The 20,038-nt window shown below is 45.7% G+C and overlaps 1 protein-coding gene across 1 annotated transcript in view; it reads right to left on the reverse strand.

The window, feature by feature from the left end:
* Positions 1–6,497: 6,497 nt before the first annotated feature.
* The window catches only part of LOC137299352 (AP-1 complex subunit mu-1), a 77,351-nt gene continuing 63,810 nt past the window's right edge, over positions 6,498–20,038 (reverse strand). The window contains exon 11 of the mRNA XM_067968040.1: positions 6,498–12,525. Within this exon, the coding sequence (XP_067824141.1) occupies positions 12,503–12,525 (23 nt within the window). The 3' untranslated portion in view covers positions 6,498–12,502. The remainder of the gene's footprint in view (positions 12,526–20,038) is intronic.

The raw sequence follows: 20,038 nt of genomic DNA on the forward strand, positions 1-20,038 counted from the left end.
TCGAGATGCAGTTTAATCATGAAAAGCAGGTTTTCAGAGAATTGCCACCAATAATCTTCTGAGAACGGAGAAACATTCCCAACTTTTAAACACTCAAACTCTTGTGCCACATCTGCAGAACTAATTCGCAGTAAACTTCCAGCGACGCGGGTTATAAAGGAGCACTGCAAACCATCAACATGCAGAGAGATGCCTGGAATGTGTACTCTTTACCGGAGAGCTATTTGTTTCCATGGAGACTAGCAGTGGGCCCTCACACTGGAGAATATACCAAATGTTTAAAAAGTTTCCATTTATTCCTTGTATTTTTGAAAGTATTTTTCCGATATTATTTTATTGCATTGTTTTCAAAGGAAAATTGAGGCCCTTACCTTCATCTGGAGCCTGCACTCCTTTCACTCCCACACACCAGAACTTATAGGGTGAGGCCTTCCAAACTGGAGATCAGTGCCCGCGGGGCCCTTGTAGAATTGAATCGGAGGAATCTACAGAGGTAGAATGTTCCTTAATCTATCATGTGCTGGTGCTCAATAGGGCAACAACATCTAATAATAAAAGAAAGACTTGCATTTCTATAGCGCCTTTCATCACCTCAGGACGTCCCAAAGCGCTTTACAGCCAATGAAGTGTTGTCACTGCTGTAATGTAGGAAACGCGGCAGTCAGTTTGTGCCCAGCAAGGATACCAGGGAGAACCCTTCTTCGAATAGTGGCCGTGGGATCTTTTACGTCCACCTGAGAGAGCAGACGGGGCCTCGGTTTAACGTCTCATCCAAAAGACGGCACCTCTGACGATGCAGCACTCCCTCAGTACTGCACTGGAGTCCCTGCCTAGATTTCATGCTCAAGTCTCTGAAATGGGACCATGAACCCACAAGCTTTTGACTCAGAGGCGAGAGAGCGACCCACTGAGCCACGGCTGACACCGAATGGAATATTTGTTATTGACGCTAAAATGCCATTACATTCTAAGAGGAGGATGGCACACAGACTGTCCACAGATCAAATCGTCTGTAAAGTGCAGACTTCACTAATCAGTAAGGTCAAGCTTAAGTCAGGGATATCACTCCTTTATAGGAGAGCTCAAGCCTCTTGCCTCATGTGAGACACAGTGAAGTGCAGGAAGAACCTCCCATTGGGAATCCTGATACTAAGAGGTTATATATAACATTACACATGGACAGGAAAAGACCCTCTGGTCCGTCCAGCCTGTCCCACAACAGCAATGCCTTGTACATCACAAAATATAGACTCCCCACCCCGCCCGAAACCGTGTGATCTCCTGGGAGAGGCGAGAAACCAGATAAAAACCCAGGCCAATTAGGGGAAAGAAATCTGGGAAATTTCTCTTCGACCCCCTTAGGCGATCGAAACTAGCCCAGGAGATCACTCTGACCCTGATTGATGTTATACAGGATACCCAGCTCTTATACCAGGTGATCTCCGCCCCAGCCAGAAACAGGTCCAGCTCTTGCTTGAAGGAATTCAGTGAATCGCCATCCACTGCACGAGCCGGCAGCCTATTCCCCAGGCCCACTATTCTCTGGGAAAAGAACCACCTCCCGACATCCAACCTATCTCTGGCCTTAGGTAACAAGATCATGATCCCTGGTCCTCCCTAACCTATTTAGTTGAAATGAACTGTCTACACAAACACATCATCATCTTCATCATCTTATAAACCTCGATCAAATCATCCCTAAACCTACTCTTCTCTAAAGTGTAGAATCCCAGCTCTGTGAGCCTATCTTGGTAACTAAGATGCTTCAAACATTGGAAGTGCGAAGAGAGAATCTCCTATTTCAAGTTATTTTTCCCCCTTTTCTGTTAAATGACAGTGTGTCATCGGCAAAGCCATTGGTTTATGGCGACAGAATACGTTTAAGTCATTTCGCACAAAAGGATTTTGACCGGTCATTTTGGGGATTGTATTCTTGAGCATCTTCTTGTGAAAATGTTAGATCAGTGGTCTTGACCATATGGTATTTATTTCAGGGGGCTGGGCAGGGGAGGGGGGTTTACAGAGGGCAAATCACCTTCTGGCTTTGCTAAGCTGAAAAAAAACCCTAACTTGCCAGCTAGCAAGGACCACCAGACGACCTATCTGTCCAATCTTCTCTAAATCTTTTTTAAAAATTCATTCTCACTGGCAAGGCCGGCCATTTATTGCCCATCCCTCGCACAACTGAACGGCTTGCTAGAGTGCTTCAGAAGGTAGTTAGGAGTCAACCACATTAGTGTGGGACTGAGTCACATATAGACCACTGGGTAAGGATGGCAGGTTTCCTTCCCTAGAGGACATTAGTGAACCAGTTTGTTTTTTTACAATATTCCCACAGCTTCATGATCACTTTTACTGACACCAGAGTCTTTTTAAACTGAATTCAAATTCTCAAACAACCATGGTGGGATTTGAACTCATGTTCTCTGGATTATCTGAGCTGTTACAGCCTGTTGCAACCCTTTTCTACCCACTGACTAACTCACCTACACCAAACCCTCCCTCTGGATTCATTTACATAAAAGTAAATTAAAAAGAAAACTATACAGAAAGTTGTCTTGCTCAAGAGTGCCTTCAGTGGTCTGTTTGCAGTCAGGGTATTTGCCATGTGGGGTATTGTGGTGGTGATCCCATTTCCTACCATCCCATGGTTTGTGTTTGCACAATCGGGCCACCTGTATTATTTCATTGTGAACTGTAAGTACACAAGGCAAGGCAAAGTGGTGAGAATGTGGAACTCACTACAAGGAGTGGTTGAGGCGAATAGAATAGATGCATTTAAGGGGGAGCTAGATAAACACATGAGGGAGAAAGGAATAGAAGGATAGGCTGATAGGGTTAGAAGAAGGTGGGAGGAGGCTCGTGTGGAGCATAAACACCAGCACAGGCCAGTTGGGCTGAATGGCCTGTTTCTGTGCTGTAAAATTCTATTTAAAGGGGAGGTATTCGTGGAGGCACACAAAGGACGTTTCTGTAAGGAATTTATTGGGTGAAGAAATTTAACAATTGGGTTGTGTTCCTATTTAGTTTAAGCATGGACTTGGCTTAGGAGTAAGCTCAGTTCAATTAACAGTTCCCGGCCATATAAAAATTTTAATTCCTGTGTCCTCTGTCCAACAAATTCACTTATCTCACTCTGACGAGTTTAATCTCTTCTTGGTTCAATTTGGTGACTTAATTGAGAGAAGCCAAGGGAAAATTGCCACTGTCTGGTTCACTCCTTGGCTCGATGGGTAGCACTCTCACCTCGGAGTCAGAGGTCATGGGTTTCAAGCCCCACTCCAGAGTAATGAGCACAAAATCCAGGCTGACACTCCAGTGCAGTACTGAGGGAGTGCTGCAGTGTCGGAGATGCCGTCTTTCGGATGAGATGTTAGTGAGGCCCCATCTGCCCACTCAGGTGGACATAAAAGATCCCATGGCATTATTTGAAGAAGAGCAGGGGTGTTCTCCCAGGGTCCTGGCCAATATTTATCCCTCAACCAATACCTTAAAACAGATGATCTGATCATTGGAGACCCAGCCAGTCATTTGTGTGTTACTGGATTGAGTCAACTTGTGTAAATATTGTATAGCAATTGTGGCTGTAGGCTATCTTCTAATTACACAACTCTTAGACCACCTCACCACAAAATCCTTGACATTTGTGTCATGTACACACTTGAGGCCACTACATTCCAAAATTGCACACAGATGTGACAGCCTAGCGAGCATCGTTTATGAATAAAAAGGGTGTGGACTGAAAACTGGCTTGGCTCCTTATGTTTGATTTACATAACACGCATTGAAGTGTAGAATAAATAACACTGCCTCTTCTAGATCAATGAAGAGAGGTATTCCTGAGATCTTGACTCATCAAAATGAGGAACCAGTCATGTTCAATGCCTGAAGGATGTTGATTTCCTACGTAATGTAATCTTGGTGACCAAATTGCCAGCGTTAAGAGTGGAATATTGAAAGTCTAAGGAGAATGGTGAATTACAACCCAGTACAGGGAGTGTGGGATCATTTTTCTCTCTCCCTGTGTCACATTTATGACTCAGAGGCAAGAGTGCTACCACTGAGCCACAACTGACATTGTTAAACACCTTGCTTCCATTCTCCCCTCTTCCCCAACAATCTTGGCTGAGATCAGCTCAATACATTGGGGGGAAATCTGATCCACGACTCCACATGTTGCTGCGACACCAACATAACGTCAGACGGTGCAGTATTGTTAAAAAAACAATGTCTGAGTTGTTCTTTGTAAAAAATGCCATTGACATTTAGTGAAGGTGCTTCATTACTGCAAAAATGTCACTTTAAAATGAAAAGCATTTCAAACTCAGGATTAGGTGGTACCATGGATCCAAACACTGTCTCTTCATCTGTGGGAGACGGGTTCATCAGGATAGGAGCCTCTTCTCTCCAATGATCTAAGGACCCTAGGAGAAATAAGTTTGTGCAGTGTCTGACACCTGAAGTGGGTGGGGACAAGTTCATCATGCAAAATTGCCCTGCATTTGGCACAAATTAGAACAAAACCGGCTATCTCCAAGAAAGACGCTCATTTATACATTTGCATCTCAGTCAATGAAACCACAAAGATAGTTGGTGGTGGGGTGAAGGGAAGCAGCACCAATGGCAGTTCCCTTACTGGTTGGGCTGTAGAGCAGGGTATTTTCTCAATGGTGAGAGACTAAGAGCCGTGGAGGAGTGCAGGAATTTAGGGCTCCATGTACACTCATCACTAAAGGCTAGTGAACAGGTACAAAAGGTAATCATCAAGACTAATGGAATGTTGGCCTTTATCTCAAGGGGATTGAAACTCAAAAGTGAAGCAGTGATGCGTTACTTGTACAGACCCTTGGGCAGACAGACCCTTGTAGAAATTCTCCAACATTCAGGAGAAACATTAACCTTTGCTTCATATGGGTGTTCGACCCATCATTTGATGGGTGTTTTTGTGACTGGAAGGCTGTTTCCAGTGGGGTTCCACAGGGTTCAGTACTAGGTCCCTTGCTTTTTGTGGTGTATATTAATGATTTAGACCTAAATGTAGGGGGCATGATTAAGCAGTTTGCAGATAATACAAAAATTGGGCATGTGGTTGATAGTGAGGAGGAAAGCTGTAGACTGCAGGAAGATATCAATGGACTGGTCAGGTGGGCAGAAAAGTGGCAAATGGAATTCAATCCAGAGAAGTGTGAGGTAATGCATTTGGGGAAGGCAAAAAAATACACAGTAAATGGGAGGATACTGAGGTGTAGAGGAAGAGAGGGTCCTTGGACTGCAGATCCTAGATCCACAGATCCCTGAAGGTAGCAGGACAGGTAGATAAGGTGATTAAGAAGGCATAAGGGATACTTTCCTTTATTAGCCAATGCATAGAATATAAGAGCAGGGAGGTTAAGGTAAAACTGTATAAAATACTATTTAGGCCACAGCTTGAGTACTGCGTACAGTTTTGGTCACCACATTACAGGAAAGATGTGATTGCACTAGAGAGGGTACAGAGGAGATTTACGAGGATGTTGCCAGGGCTGGAGAATTTTAGCTCTGAGGAAAGATTGGATAGACTGGTGTTGTTTTCATTGGAACAAAGGAGGTTGAGGGGAGATTTAATTGAAGTGTACAAAATTATGAGGGACCTAGATAGAGTGGATAGGCAGGACCTATTTCCCTTAGCGGAGAGGTCAATAACCAGGGGACAGAGATTTGAAGCAATTGGTAGAAGGATTAGAGTGGAGCTGAGGAGAAATTTTTTCAAGCAGAGGGTGGTGACGGTCTGGAACTCACTGCCTGAAAGGGTGGTAGAGGCAGAAACCCTCAACTCATTTAAAAAGTACCTGGATGTGCACTTGAAGTGCCGTAACCTACAGGGCTACGGACCAAGTGCTGGAAAATGGGATTAAGCTGGATAGCTCTTTTTCGGCCGGCACGGACACGATGGGCCGAATGGCCTCCTTCCGTGCCGTAACTTTCTATGATTCTATGATAAACAAATGGCAACACAACAGATGGTGGCTGCTGCTGTGCGCATCGACATCTCATATTTTAGAGAGAAAAAAACTCTGAGTGCATGATCTTAAAGACTGAAGTGAAATCTGGCTGAAAAGTCTTTAGATGGGACATGGGCTGTTTTGATTTTCTGGGTCACGTATCCCAGTTTATCCCTGGTTACTGAAATGAACCCACATGAAGGGTAATGGGTATTTACATTTCTGTAAATTCTAAACTACTCAATATTATAAAATAGAATTAGAGAAATAAAAACACAGAAAAATTATTACAAAGTGTGTACATACACACACTCCATATTATTACTGACTGAATGCAACCACTTTCAATATTATTTGTGCGCTTAACACACTGTGTTCATTATCACATTACTATGAATATATCATGTGTGTCTGGTCGTTACCACATCAATATACTCATTAGCATACGGTGGTCTTACAGGGTAGCTACATCTTACCTCTAGCCTACACTTAAAATAAAACACACACCAGACGGCATTTTGTGATTTCTTTTTATTATTAGTGATATAAAGTATATGATAAATTGACATCATGGAAGGAAGGCAAATGAACTCAACATCTGTAACAGGCAGAGAAAGAAAAAGCTTTAAGGAACCTAACAAGCCACATCTGTCGGTTTACCCGGGCATCTGAACAGCAATAGGAACACGCTGCTGAGGACCGTCAGCCCTCTGGAGCCAGCCCAAAGTCCGCACAACTAACGTTCAGCACTTCTCACACAGTGTGTCCTCCTCCCTCGACACTTGTTTGAGAGAGAGAGAGAGACAACAGTATGGCCGGGTTGAATGGGCAGCCTCTCTAACCAGCGGTGCCTCTCTGCTCAGCAAGTGTTGAGGGCAGCGGGAGGGGGTTGGGGCAGGGAGACAAAGGACAACATCACCGTTTAGAAATCTTTTCTTGACATGGGTTTCCCTTCGTGCGAGGAGCGCGAGTGCAGAGAAACGCAGGCACCCAGTAACACGAGCAAGCGCTCCCAGACCAGGCCCCCATACAAACTAAACACAGTACGATGCGCTTTGTGTTTCTGTGAGAGCGCAGCTAAGTCAATCTTCCAAGTCACTTTGCTGTACCGGTGGGTTTCAGTTTACGCACACGGTCTAATTTAGGACTTCCAGGAGTGAGACAGCTGCACCAGTGCAGACTTCCATTTGCAGTTAATTTTTTTGTTAAGAGGATGGAGTGAAAAGTACAATTAAATGAGTAGTTTACTACTTGAATAGCTTTCTACAAACAGACTGCTCCAGAGAACAGGCATTCCTCACCAACAAGCAGGTTCTGGTCTTGCTGTTTGTAACAGGTGCACACGGTTAACATTTTGGAAATATTCCAGACCTTGTCACGAGACACGGTCTCTTCGACCAGCGTTCACATTCCTACGTTCCAACCGTTAAACTGTCCGTCACAGCTCTTTCAGAAAATACTGAACGCTACACCACAGGGCTTCTCTTCAGATAGAAGAAGCCAAATGAGGTGGAGCCATCTCAGGATACAGAACTTCCCACCCTTGGAGATCACTGTCTCGAAGACTCCCTTCCTCTCTCTTGCTCTTCTCTTCCCCCCCCCCCCTCTTGGAAATCATAGAGACTACAGGACCCAAAACTGAGTTAAGTGAAACCAAATTCTGCTGATGTAAAGTAAGGTATTGATTTCTACATTATCCTATGGACAGTGACGCTGGGTTTCTCCCTGATTTTTATCTCCTCCTTTCCTGAAAGAGGCATCAGATGCTGGGGTGCCCCCTCGCACTCACCCAAGAGGCTCCCATTCATGCATGAGCCTTGGCATTCGGTGTCGACAGGCTAATCGTCCATGAGGGAGGCCCAATACGATGGAGTTCAATCATGTCCCCAACAGATGCCAACACACATGCATATTCCACCAGGAGTCTCTGCAGAGAAAGAGAGAGAGAACGAACAGGAGCAGCGATGCTGGCTGAGCTTTCTCCTTTAGCAGGCTGTGCGTTTATACATATTTCTAAAATATCTGATTACTTGCTGGGACTATAATACATTCACGTGCCTTTTGGCATGTGGTTACTCTTGTAGGAACGACCAATGCCATTTACTAGCGCTTTGGATGAACCTTTGGCTCAATCTGGGTGTAGAAAATGGAGGGAAGGAAGAATCGATGGATGCAAAAAGCATCTTCTCGCCAGCCACAACCTGTGGTGAGAAGTATTACTTGACCAAAAGAAATCAGACTGCGTTGGCCCTCGACAGTAATCTATGGCGTGCTCTAAATTAGCACACTTTGGGATTCACCTACCCTTGGGATACACAGCCCTCTAAAGAATGCCTGAAGTGAAAAACGGCTTTAGAAAACTCAAACTGCAGGACTCCAATTGAATCTTTTTCAATTTATTTCATTACATTTCCTTTTTATTGTGTAATGGCCAGTTTAAAATATTCCAATGCTAAAAGCAGATGCGTCAGATTGCCTGGCACCAACAGTTCCGCTATGTGATACCTGCGTCCTAGAAATTAAAAAAGAGCACTTTTCACTTCAAGGCTGGCATAAGAGTGTGCTACACATGGCCACATACAGACATCCCCTGCCCCTTTCAGCACAAGATCCTCTGCTGTTCAGTATATTGGCGGTAGGGAGCAGCCACACCTTGAGCACAGCTCTGCCTCCCGGTGGCTTTGCAATAGTGTGAGAGTCACCCACCCACATTCCAGACCATGAGCGAGTCATCCCTCACACTGTCCCCGACGCAAACCAGCTTTGAAGCAGACCCTGCTGCCTGAGACTGCCTTCCTGATCAAAGCGAGGCCAGAGACTAATGCCGGAGAGGGAAAGATTTATTACTTCACATTATTGGGAAATCATGAGTATACTACCTCTAGACTCTGAAATACAGAGTTTAATTTGTAAGTAATTGGTATTTTCTGGTGACAGTCTGTACTGTTTTGATTCATTCAGTAATGCCACTAAAGCCCATTGTGTCTTGCCAATTGCAAATTCAAACCACCAGAGAAATGTATTTCCTTTGGTTGTACGCGGGAATAATTGGCACCAGGAGATTTTGGGAAAGGGTAATTACTCGCTCTCTCTTTTAAACTTACTTCTCTTCTTTTCATTGGTTCACCCTACACAATGCATCATCCCTGCCGTACACACCCAACGCATCAGACAATGCGCCAGAACTGGTCGCTAGGTTGTGTAAAACAGCAACCATGCCATCCTACTGGCTGTGCCCGTCCGGTAATCAGTAATGAGGCTGGGATTAGTAACTTGGCAATGGTGGAACCAAGACCTGTGGTGCACGTGTTGGTGCTCCACACACCAGTACATTTAAATACTGTACTTTACACAACTACACTATGCTAAGTTAGAAGGCTACGGGCTGCTGGGATTTGAAAAATCATGATTTCCCTCCCGCCCCTCCAATTCTCTCCTGAATACACTGACACCTTTACTGGGTTAAGGCTCCATGGAGAGGAAGCCTTCCAGTACATCACATGAGTGGCCAGAGTTTAAGTGTCAGCTACGACAGTGAGTACTAACAATGTATCGGGGCCGCTCGATAGCAAGCAGGAAGCAGCCTGCCCAACACCCCGCCCCCCCCCCACTTCTTAACTCAGGGCGCTGTCACCAATTATAACGCCCCTCCTGCGGCCCTGGGGGCGCTGTCACCAATTGTAGCGCCCCTCCTGCGGCCCTGGCTGAAACGAGCTAACTCAGCACAACAGGGGATCAAAGCTGGGATCTTGCTGGTCTGTAGGGGCGCAGGGACATTGGCCCTGAATTTCCCCAGGGATCTCCTGCTGGAACCTCAGTGGGAGATTGGCGGAACCCCCAGAAAAACGGTTTGCGGCTGCAGATCTGGGAGTGCTGCCAGAGAACCCCACCGCGGTAAATCCACGGGCAAATGTCTGTACCTTCAGTTGTTGAGGGATGGAGGTATTGTGATTAATAAGGGACCATGTGAAGCACAGCCTGATAAAACTGATTACAGCTTCAGTAAAACACATAGAGGCCCACCTTCGTCACTACCCCTGGCTGTGCTCCAGCCAGGTGGCATTATGGGATACTGCTTGCTCCCGCCTGCTTCAGCTGCTGGCTTAGTGCAGAATGTGTCCTGTCCTCAGTAACTGTGGCGATGTGGCAGGCGCTCTAATGGAAATCGATGCCAGTGTATGTGACATCACGACAGACCAGCTCCAGGGTCTGAACAGGACTAAGCCACAGAACAGGTCAAGGCTATGACTGGAACACCTCACTTGTTTTCGCTAAGCACCCACCGCTGCACGCGAATAGCTGATCAGTGTGGGGGCTTCATCTCAAGGCCTTCAGTTCCACACGCTCGCAGAGTTACACTGTCGGCACAATGTGTCCCTCCCCTGCGCTGAAGGCACCGACTTGCGCGGCAAGAAGTAGTGGCAGCTCCCTGGTACCTCACCCAAGTGGCCATATTTTGTGTGAGGCCTGAGGCAGTGAGCGATGGCTGGCTATTCAACCACGTGAGGAACCACCACCAAGTCCCTACCCTGTCCTCATTTGAAGGGCCAGGTACATGTGCTTTCTAGCAATGGTTATTGGGTAGCCAGAAGGAGTGGGAGGCCCAAGCCAATGTTTCTTCTCTCACTGGAGACAGAGGCCAGTTATAACATCGCCACTGCTGTCTCAGCCGAGATCAGCTCAGTCAGCACAAACCGAGGATCGAATCTAGGGTCTTATGGTCTGTCTTGGGGACCTGCCTGGAAACCTTTAAAAGCTGCAGCTTCTTGTGGCACGCAGACAGCTCGTGTGGTTGTCGGTACCCCTTTTGGCTTAACCCAACAAGCCGTTTCAGAACACTTTCGATAAGGGCTGTTACAGCATCGTGTAGCAAATCCCAACACCAGAGTCATATACACAGTAATAGTGGCACTGGATCTCTCAGTCTGGCCCAGAAATACATAATCCTGTGCCAGCCAAGAACCAGATCAGATCTGCAGATCATCAGCACTCATTTTAACACTGTTCTTTAAACATTTTGTACAGCATTACACACACACACACATATATTTTAAAAAACAGCAGCGTACAAAAGAGTTAACTGTTGGGAATGGGTTTCTTTGAAGTGACCTCCTACCTGAGCCAGCCCTGCGTTCCCTGCAGTTTGAGGGCCAGACCAGCCTTTGGTTTAGATCTATGACTCGTTTGTACTGAAGAACGGTACCACAATCAAGACTCAGTGCTCGAGTCTGTGCAGGCCCGATTACTGGAGCTGCTGTGCAGCCTCTCTCTAGTATTTTTAACAGTACGACTTATTTTAAAAAAAAATTCTCGGTATCTTCCCCCACCTCCAAAAATAAAATCAACATGCACGTATATCAGACATGAGGTCCATACACCAGGCTTTCAATTTCATACTGGCAGAAGGACCTGATGGGCAGTGCAGGAGGGGGCCAAGCGGGGGTGAAGAGAGGGAGGCAATTGGGAGGAGGAACGTGCTGGCCCATCTGTGGAGATTCAGCGATGAGCCCGCTAGCAGTTCAAATTGGCAGTGAGTCCAAATTGGCACGAAGCTGAACGGAGAGCTGGGTCGGATCTGTGCCAGCGCAATTCAGTTTGGGCAGTTTACGGTAGGAAGCAGATGTCAGATTTCAAAGTGAACCCAAGCTGCATTTGCCGGTCTGAAAAGGCCTTTGACCCAGGGAAAGCTCTGGGATGTCAACACCAACTCAATGCAGCTGACAGCTACTAAACCACCCAGACCTGAGCAAACACCCTCTTACAGGGACAGCCGCTACTTGACGTCACTCTGGATATTAAGTTATGTTTGTATAAAAAAAAAGGAAACAAATATTTGGAACACATATTTATATTTGTGAGGACGGCAATGTACTCCTCCTGGTTTCTGCAGGTGCTTTTCCATAGTGGGTACCTTAATTAATGGGGGTTTGAAGGAACGGGAACTCTCCCTGGAGTGCCGTGTGACCACTGGATAATGGGTTTGTCCCATGTTCCACTTTAATTCAGTGCTTGGGGATCGATGCAGGCGGTACACATATCGCGTTTAGCACAACTGTCAGCCAATAAGAATTCCACTCACATCAAAGCACAAGAACATACTCAACTGCTGAGCAACACTCACAAAGTTAGAACCCGTCAGGAGCACTTCAAGTTCAAGTTCAGTCTGGCAGTTTCGGAGTTCTGGCGCATTGTCTGATGCATTGGGGTGTGTAAGTTAACGGAGAGACTGAGTCTAACTATCCGAAGGGACCAAAGAGCAAGAGGAAGATTTGGTGATGAGGTGGGGGGGGGGGGGGGGGGGGGAGGGGGGGGGGGTAGAAGGGGACAAACACTGCCTGTTTTCCTTTCAGCTCCGTGGATGAGTGCATTTGAAATGTTTTATCTTCTTCATGAAAGACGGTACTATGACAGAGACCTGAAACATGATGAATACACCTAACACTTTTACACAATCCACTGAATTAAATCTCTCTTCCCCCCCCCCCCCCACCCCCCAGTCACTCTTCAGACACAGTCTTCCTTCATTGTGTTCGTAGCTGGTAGTCTGCAAAAACAAAAGGAGAGAAGATAGAATTAAAAGGCGGCAGGAATATTTGTACGTGATCCGAAATGAGACAGAGCAATTAGATCATGGCTGATCTGTACCTCAACTCCATTTACCCACCTTTGCTCCATGTCCCTTGATACCCTTAGCTAACAAAAATCTATCGATCTCGGTCCTGAAAGATCCAATTAACCCCTAGCATCCTCCCTTTTGGGGGAAGAGAGTTCCAGATTTCCACTACTCTGTGTGAGGAAGTGCTTCCTAATTTCCCCTCATTCTTGATTTCCCCACCAGAGGAAATAGCTTCTTTCTATTTTCCCACATCAAATCATTTTAACGCCGATGGCTTACATTTATATAGAATCACAGAAAATAGGAGCAAGAGTCGGCCATTCAGGCCTGCTCCGCCATTCAAAGTGATCATGGCTGATCGTCTAACTCAGTACCCTGTTCCCGCTTTTTCCCCATATCCTTTGATCCCTTTAGCATTAAGAAATATATTTATAGAATTTAAGGAATATATCTATAAAATATAGTGCCTTTAACGTAGTAAAATGCCCCAAGGCACTTCACAGGAGCGATCAAACAAAATTTAACACCGTGCCAGATAAGGAGATATGTCAGGTGACCAAAAGCTTGGTCAATGAGGTAGGTTTTAAGGAGTGTCTTAAAGGAGGAAAGGTAGAGAGGTTTGGAGAGATTTAGGGAGGGAATTCCAGAGCTTAGGGTCTAGGCAGCTGAAGGCACGGCCACCAATGGTGGAGCGATTAAAATCGGGGGACGCGCAAGAGGCCAGTATTGGAGGAGCACAGAGATCTTGGAGGGTTGTAGGGCTGGAGGAGGTTACAGAGATAGAGTAGGGCCATGGAGGGATTTGAAAACGAGGACGAGAATTTTAAAATCGAGGCGTTGCTGGACCAATGTAGGTCAGTGAGCACAGGGGTGATGGGCGAACGGGACTTGGTACGCGTTAGGATACGGGCAGCAGAGTTTTGGATAACAACTCGATCAGATCACCCCGCAATCTTGTAAACTCAAGGGAATACAGGTCAAGTATATGCAACCTCTCCTTATAATTAAAGCCTCTAAGATCTTGTTTGTGCAAGGGGCAGGAAGGGAGGTGGATCTGAAGGGCGGGTTGGCCAGGAGTTGCTCGCCTCCTACCAGCCAGTTTTAGGTTAGGGTGCTGACCCAGCCCCTCTACTCTGGACATGTTATAAGAGACGAGAAGAAAGTAAATTAATTTCATAGGGGCGGGGGGGGGGTGGGGGCAGCAGAAAGAAAGAGGGAAGAGGCCACCAGACCACTGGCTGTGTAGGAACACTCCCAAATGAGAAACTGCACAAGGACACACGTTGGCATTTTGAAAATACTTCATAGGGTGGGGGACAGAGAACAAGAGATGAAAATTGGCCAAAAATATTGCCGAGGACCAAGGCTTCTTTCTTAAATAAGATCTGATGTGTACATTTGAAAAGTTGGAAGTCTTTTAATGAACTCCCCTCCGCAACCTCACATCTGTATCCAGTTTGTGTGCATTCTCAGGAACTGCATCTGAAATCACTTCCTTTTCGTGGATGTTTATCAAAGGGATTTTCCCAACAGATCATTTCAGCTGCTGGCAGTACAGTCTCCCCCAGAGCTCTCCAATTTTTATTCACTTGCCCCTTAGGCTTTCGTTTGCTTGTTTGTGTGTGTTTTTTATGTTTTATATATAAAACAAATACTTAAAGAAGCCATATTGATACGCGTGCCGCTACAGGCAAAGTACACCATGTCTGGAACAATCCGGGGTGTTTCCCAGTAACACTGCTATCCAAATCCATACGCTCGATAAGAGCTTCACCTCAGGGCATTTGCTATCTACTTCCAGACCCACAAGTTAAGAATATAAATGACATATGGATTAAGAGTATCAGATCAGTGAATGCCAACTGACTACCCATCCTTTTTTTGTCTATTCCCAACAGTGCTTCTCCCTGCTGTGTAAATGAGCTAACTGTCAATTCCCATAATGGCAATCATTTTTTTGCTCAGATTGCGCATTTCATCACATTTGCAGACCAAATTATATGGCATGCCTCATTTTAATCTAGTAGAGCTCCTGACACAGTTTACCAACAGTACTGTAGTGTATGTAGTTTGGCTACAACACTACCGACTCCCCTCATTCCATTTAAAGCATTCCAGGAAAGTTACTAAGGAATACCGCAAATTCCTGTTCAGTGATTCTACTACATCACAAACATACTGCTTTATATCTCCATAGAGAATACTGAGTGAAGAGTTCCAATTTTCTGTGACTGACAGCTTTTAGGGGGAGGGGAGAGAAAAAGAGCAGGGAGCAGGAAAGAGAGAGGGGTGCAGGGGAGAGAGAAAGGGAGACCAGAGAAGGAGGAAGAGAGGAGAGGAGGAGGGAGGGAGGAGAGAAAGAGAGATGGGAATATGAGAGAATAAAGAAAGAAAAACACAAGGATGTGCACATGCACAGTGGGCAGAGGAGACGCTTCCTAGTTAACTGGATCTTCAAACACACAAGTATCAGGCAGCCTTTAGTCATCAAACTAATGAGTACATGCGGGGTTATGAAAGGACTAGTGAGCATTACACTGTTAGGCAAAGCTTACTTCTCCCTTTTAAAGAAAGTAGCTGTGGGGGGAAGCGTTTCCAGTTTAAAGAGCATCTAAAATATACCTGCTATTTTGTATAGATTTTTGAACTGTGAATTTATTTTTCTTCCCCAGCATTGATCAATTTCAGACAGCACTGTAGTGTTCAGCCTCAGATGCCAACAGGAGTAGAAAGGATCCATGCTACTCTCGGTTTATAAATTTAGTTTAAAACGTTGCATGGAGAGATACTATAACAACGGGACCACTTCCTCAACCCGTCACTTCCATAGCCACTTGAAGGCTGGCAAGTGGACATGAAGGGCACCCATCATGATGCCAGAGCTGGTCCCTGAGTTAGCTGAGAGGCCACTCCAAGTGAGCTGGAATCATCGGTACCAGGGAAATGTAGTGGTTCCTGGTCCCAGACTCTGAAAGCCCCAGTTTGTTAGAGCAACAAAGCACTGACTCAGCAATGGACATTTGCTAATGATGTCATTCAAGGTATTACCCTGTATAGTAAAATCAGCCGTAATATTCTGGATCTGGGTGCTCTTGGCAAGCACTACACACATACATGCCAATTTAGAATCTAGCAAAAACTGACTTTCAAGAAGAGTTTCAAAAAAGTGGACAACCAATTAGCCCCATTCACACCTCCTCTGGACCCATCTCTTCACTTGTCCCATTATCACCCCCTTTGCCCGGCACCATCATCACTTTTGTCATTTCATCACTCCCGCCCTCCACCCTATCACAGACCTCACCCTTTTGCTCTTTTCCTGCCCCCCCACCCCCCCCCCCCCCCACCTTTTCCCTGGCTCTGCACTTGCTTAACAACTGTTCATTGCTAACATCTTCCTGTTCTGGTGAAAGGTAATCAACCTGGAACGTTAACTCTGTTTCTCTCTCCACAGACGCTGAGTGACCGGCTGAGTGTTTCCAGCATTTTCTATTTTTATTTCAAACAGCCCTGTGATTAGCTAGTGACAGAAAGTGCAGTGGGACAGGGACTTGTCACTTAAGCTGCAGGTATATCTGACGTTTCATTACTTGTATTGCAGGAAAATAAACCCTAAAATACATAAAATCACAGATTTAGAGATTTCTGAAGGGAGCTGAAGGTACAAAATTTATTCTTCGGGTAGGGGGACAGGAGTCTGGGGCAACATATTTTGTTTGTGATATTATTTAACTTTCCAGCACTTAAGTTCATTGAAAGTCTGCCTTTCAAGTCAAAAGTTATATCTTCCCTCTCTGCCAGGTCCTCAGTCTTGTCCCACCCACCAAGCACAGGAGCAACATGACGCAGCATTAAACTGAAAGGTGAAGAGAGCAATAGGAAGTCTTTGCAGAGATTTCTAACTGCAAATGTGGACAAGAAACGTGGTCAGAGTATGTTGCTAAAAAACATACAATGGCTCGCCAGTTGATGCGAGAAAGCAGGGCCTCAGTCACTGGGAGAGGATAAGCAACCACAAAACAATACTGGCCATCTGCTGCCCGAGAAGAATATGTGAAACGTGATTTGCCCAATGAGAGTATTTAGAAAAGTTCTCTGTTCAGAGCCACCATAGGTGAGAAATCTGACCCATACAACACACGTCACCAGTGACACGGACCCTCCTCCCAGTCTAACTACCTCTTCCCACCCTGCCACCGAATTGATCCACTCTATTCTCCTTTGTGTACACATCAGACATCCTCTTAAATGTGTCAATGCTATCTGCTTCAACCACTCCATTTGGCAGTGAGATCCAAATTTTCACCACTCTCTGTCTACAGAAATTCCTCCTAAATTCTTTATTTAATCTATTAGTGACTATCCTATATTTACTCCCCCTTGTTCTGGACTCACTCACCAGCGGAAACAGTTTCTCCACATTCACCCTGTCGAACCCCCTTCATAATTTTAAAGACTTCTGTCAGGTCTCCTCCTAGTCTGTTTTCCAGAGAAAAAAGCCCCAGGCTGCTCAATCTTCCCTAATAGTTGCAGCCACTCAATTCTGCTAACATCCTTGTAAATCGTTTCTGCGCTTTCTCCAGTGCTTCAATTTAATTTTGTAGTATGGATACCAGAACTGCACACAGTACTCCAAGTGTGTCTAACGTCTAACAAGTTCTGTACAAGTTTAATATTACCTCCCTGCTTTTGTATTCTGTTCCCCTAGAACCCCAGTGCTTTATTTGCACTCTGTGATCGCTGAAGCTCCACTGTCAGAGTTGGTCATGATCTAGCAACTAGTTTGTTCATGAACTCAGGAGGAAGTACCTGCGCAGAAAAATGGAGTCAAGGCGATTCATTGGATCACTCCTAAGGAGCTCGGGAAGTTTAAACCCTGCTAATTTTTAGCTGTAAACCTGGACAAATAGACAGTGGTTTTGAAACGCTGACTGCATAAAATGCGGTTGGTTGAAATGAATAAATGAGCTTTCCACTTCAGAGATGGGCACCTAGGCTCCACTTTACCTTACAGCCCTCCTTATGGCATGTGTGAACACTGATAACCGGTACTCATATAGTGCCATTAACAGAGAAAAGACCCCATGATGCTTTACGGAGAGCCGGAAAAATAGATAAAAGGAATAAATGAGCGGATGTTGAGCCATGGTGGGCAAGTTGGGGGGGGGGGGTTTACTGAAAGCTTGGTCAATAAGGTGGGTTTTAAGAAGGTTTTTAAAGATGGAGAGAGAAGTGGCGAAGCGGAGGAGTTTAGAGAGGTATTCCTAGAGAGTGGGGATGAGGTGGCTGAAGACTCTCCCATCAATGGTGGGACGATGGGAGGGGGAAGTAGAAAAGGCTAAATTCAGTGGAATGCAGGAGGGGACGCAAGTGGTGGAGGTTGCAGAGATAGATGGAGAGTCTGAAGATAAGGAAAAGAATTACAATTAAAAATCTGAGGGAGAGAGAGCCAGTGCAGGTCAGTAAGGATGAGAAGCTGGAGGACAGATAGCCAGTGCAGGTCAGCAGGGGTGAGAAGCTGGGGGACAGCCAGCCAGTGGAGGTCAGCAGGGGTGAGAAGCTGGGGAACAGAGAGCCAGTGGAGGTCAGTAAGGGTGAGAAGCTGAGGGACAGACAGCCAGTGGAGGTCAGCAGGGGTGAGAAGCTGGGGAACTGAGAGTCAGTGCAGGTCAGTAGGGGTGAGAAGTTGGGACACAGAGAGCCAGTTGATAGCTCCAACCTCTTCCACCCTCCAGTGGCTGGAGGATGGGTAGCCAATAAAAGCTTTAAAAAAGTTGGATTATGTTGCAGATACAATAGACCTGCATATGCTTCTGCTGTAGCAGGGCAGTGTGTTGGTGGTGGGGAGGGCAATACAGTAAATTATTGAGTATAAATTTCTTTCTTAATAAATAATTGTGCAGTACTACAGTCGAGAAAATTTACCCATCATGTGTTAATTACAGTTAACTGTTGGTTTGGGCTTAATAAATTAGTGCCACGTGTGGCCACAGAAGTTCAATCTGTGTGTTGAGTTGCCAGCACCAGTTCCACTTGCCCCAGGGCACTCAGCTGTCGGGACAGAGAACGAGAGTCAGAGCCACAGATATTTATTTTTTCGCTCCTGGAACGGGAATCACCTGAACATGTGGCCAGCCGTGTCCAAGGCTTTGCCTTGAGGTGACCCTGAGCCAGTGTGGGAAGTTTAAATCCCACGCCGATTCTTGCCAGCGAACGCCAGGAAGCGAACGTTATTTGTGGAATGCCGGCAGTGGCCACATACGCAGGCACGGCAGTGGTCGGGGTAAAGAAGAGGAATGGGACCTGAAGGGCAGCCCAGTGGGCACCAGATCCTTCCAGCACAAGGCTACCTAAACTAGGAAAAGTAATTCCACTCTGTGTTCTGTAGTTATTGGAGCGGTAAAAGATTTATCACTCCATAAGAGCAGGGGTCGCCCACACAGGCATAGTTGGCGCTCTGCGAAAAGTGAAAATGTGCCAGGCCCCAGCACCTATGCCCTTTGTCTTAATGGCCACAAAAACTCAAAGGCCCAGATCTCGCTGGAGTGGGACATCTTACCACGTTAGTTAGGCATTTTCCCTCACCTTTCAGAGCCAAAAATCTTTGTTCTGTAACTTGCTGGAAGTGCGATCTGGTAACGGGGCAGCGAGGGCAATGGGGCTTCTGGGACCTTGGTGAACAACGGGACCAACAGTCTATCTCCTTAACCAATGAGATTTAAGAATTGAGAAATAAACAGAGGAATGACAGAGGAGAGTGAATTAAAGTCAAATCAGGTACAAAAAGAGAAATAAAGAAAGGATTGAGGGAGAGAGAAAAGAGACAGAAAGGAAAAGTAAGAAAATTTTTTTCTAAATTTAAATTTTAAAATCTCTAACAACAATTTACTACATGTAGGAATGAAACTCCACAGTTTAAATTATTCCCTTTCTGGGCTGGAGAGGTTGAGTGGCATTACAGGTACATAAATCTCATTAAAAAGGTACTTACACTGTTAAGTAGTTGCTGTAACTTTCTATGGTGAGTTTAATGGGCAATTAATATGCAAATGCAGCAACTTTATGAAAATCCTGGGGAGGTTGAGGGCGAGCTGCTGTGTTTGCGAGGCTAATGGTGGAGCGGCGCAATTCATCCAGCAATTTGTGGCGATTCGCAATTCACGTGGTATCTCTTCCTCACCACAAGTTGCTGGACGATTTACACATTAATAACACCATTAAACTCGCTGCCATTATTTTGGCAGCAAATTCTGGGCCAACAACATTAAAGTGGAAGAAATAATGGCACTGATCAGTTTCCGCTCATACTCTTCACGTAACTGAAAGCAGCTGGGCGGAAATAAGAATCTGCCAGAAGAAAAGGAACCGCAGGGAGTGAAACTCAACGGCCCATTCTCTAGAAGGAATGGGCGCTGCAATAACTGGGGGTGTGCTGCTCGAG

Source organism: Heptranchias perlo, chromosome 29, assembly GCF_035084215.1.
Source record: "Heptranchias perlo isolate sHepPer1 chromosome 29, sHepPer1.hap1, whole genome shotgun sequence".
Taxonomy (NCBI): domain Eukaryota; kingdom Metazoa; phylum Chordata; class Chondrichthyes; order Hexanchiformes; family Hexanchidae; genus Heptranchias; species Heptranchias perlo.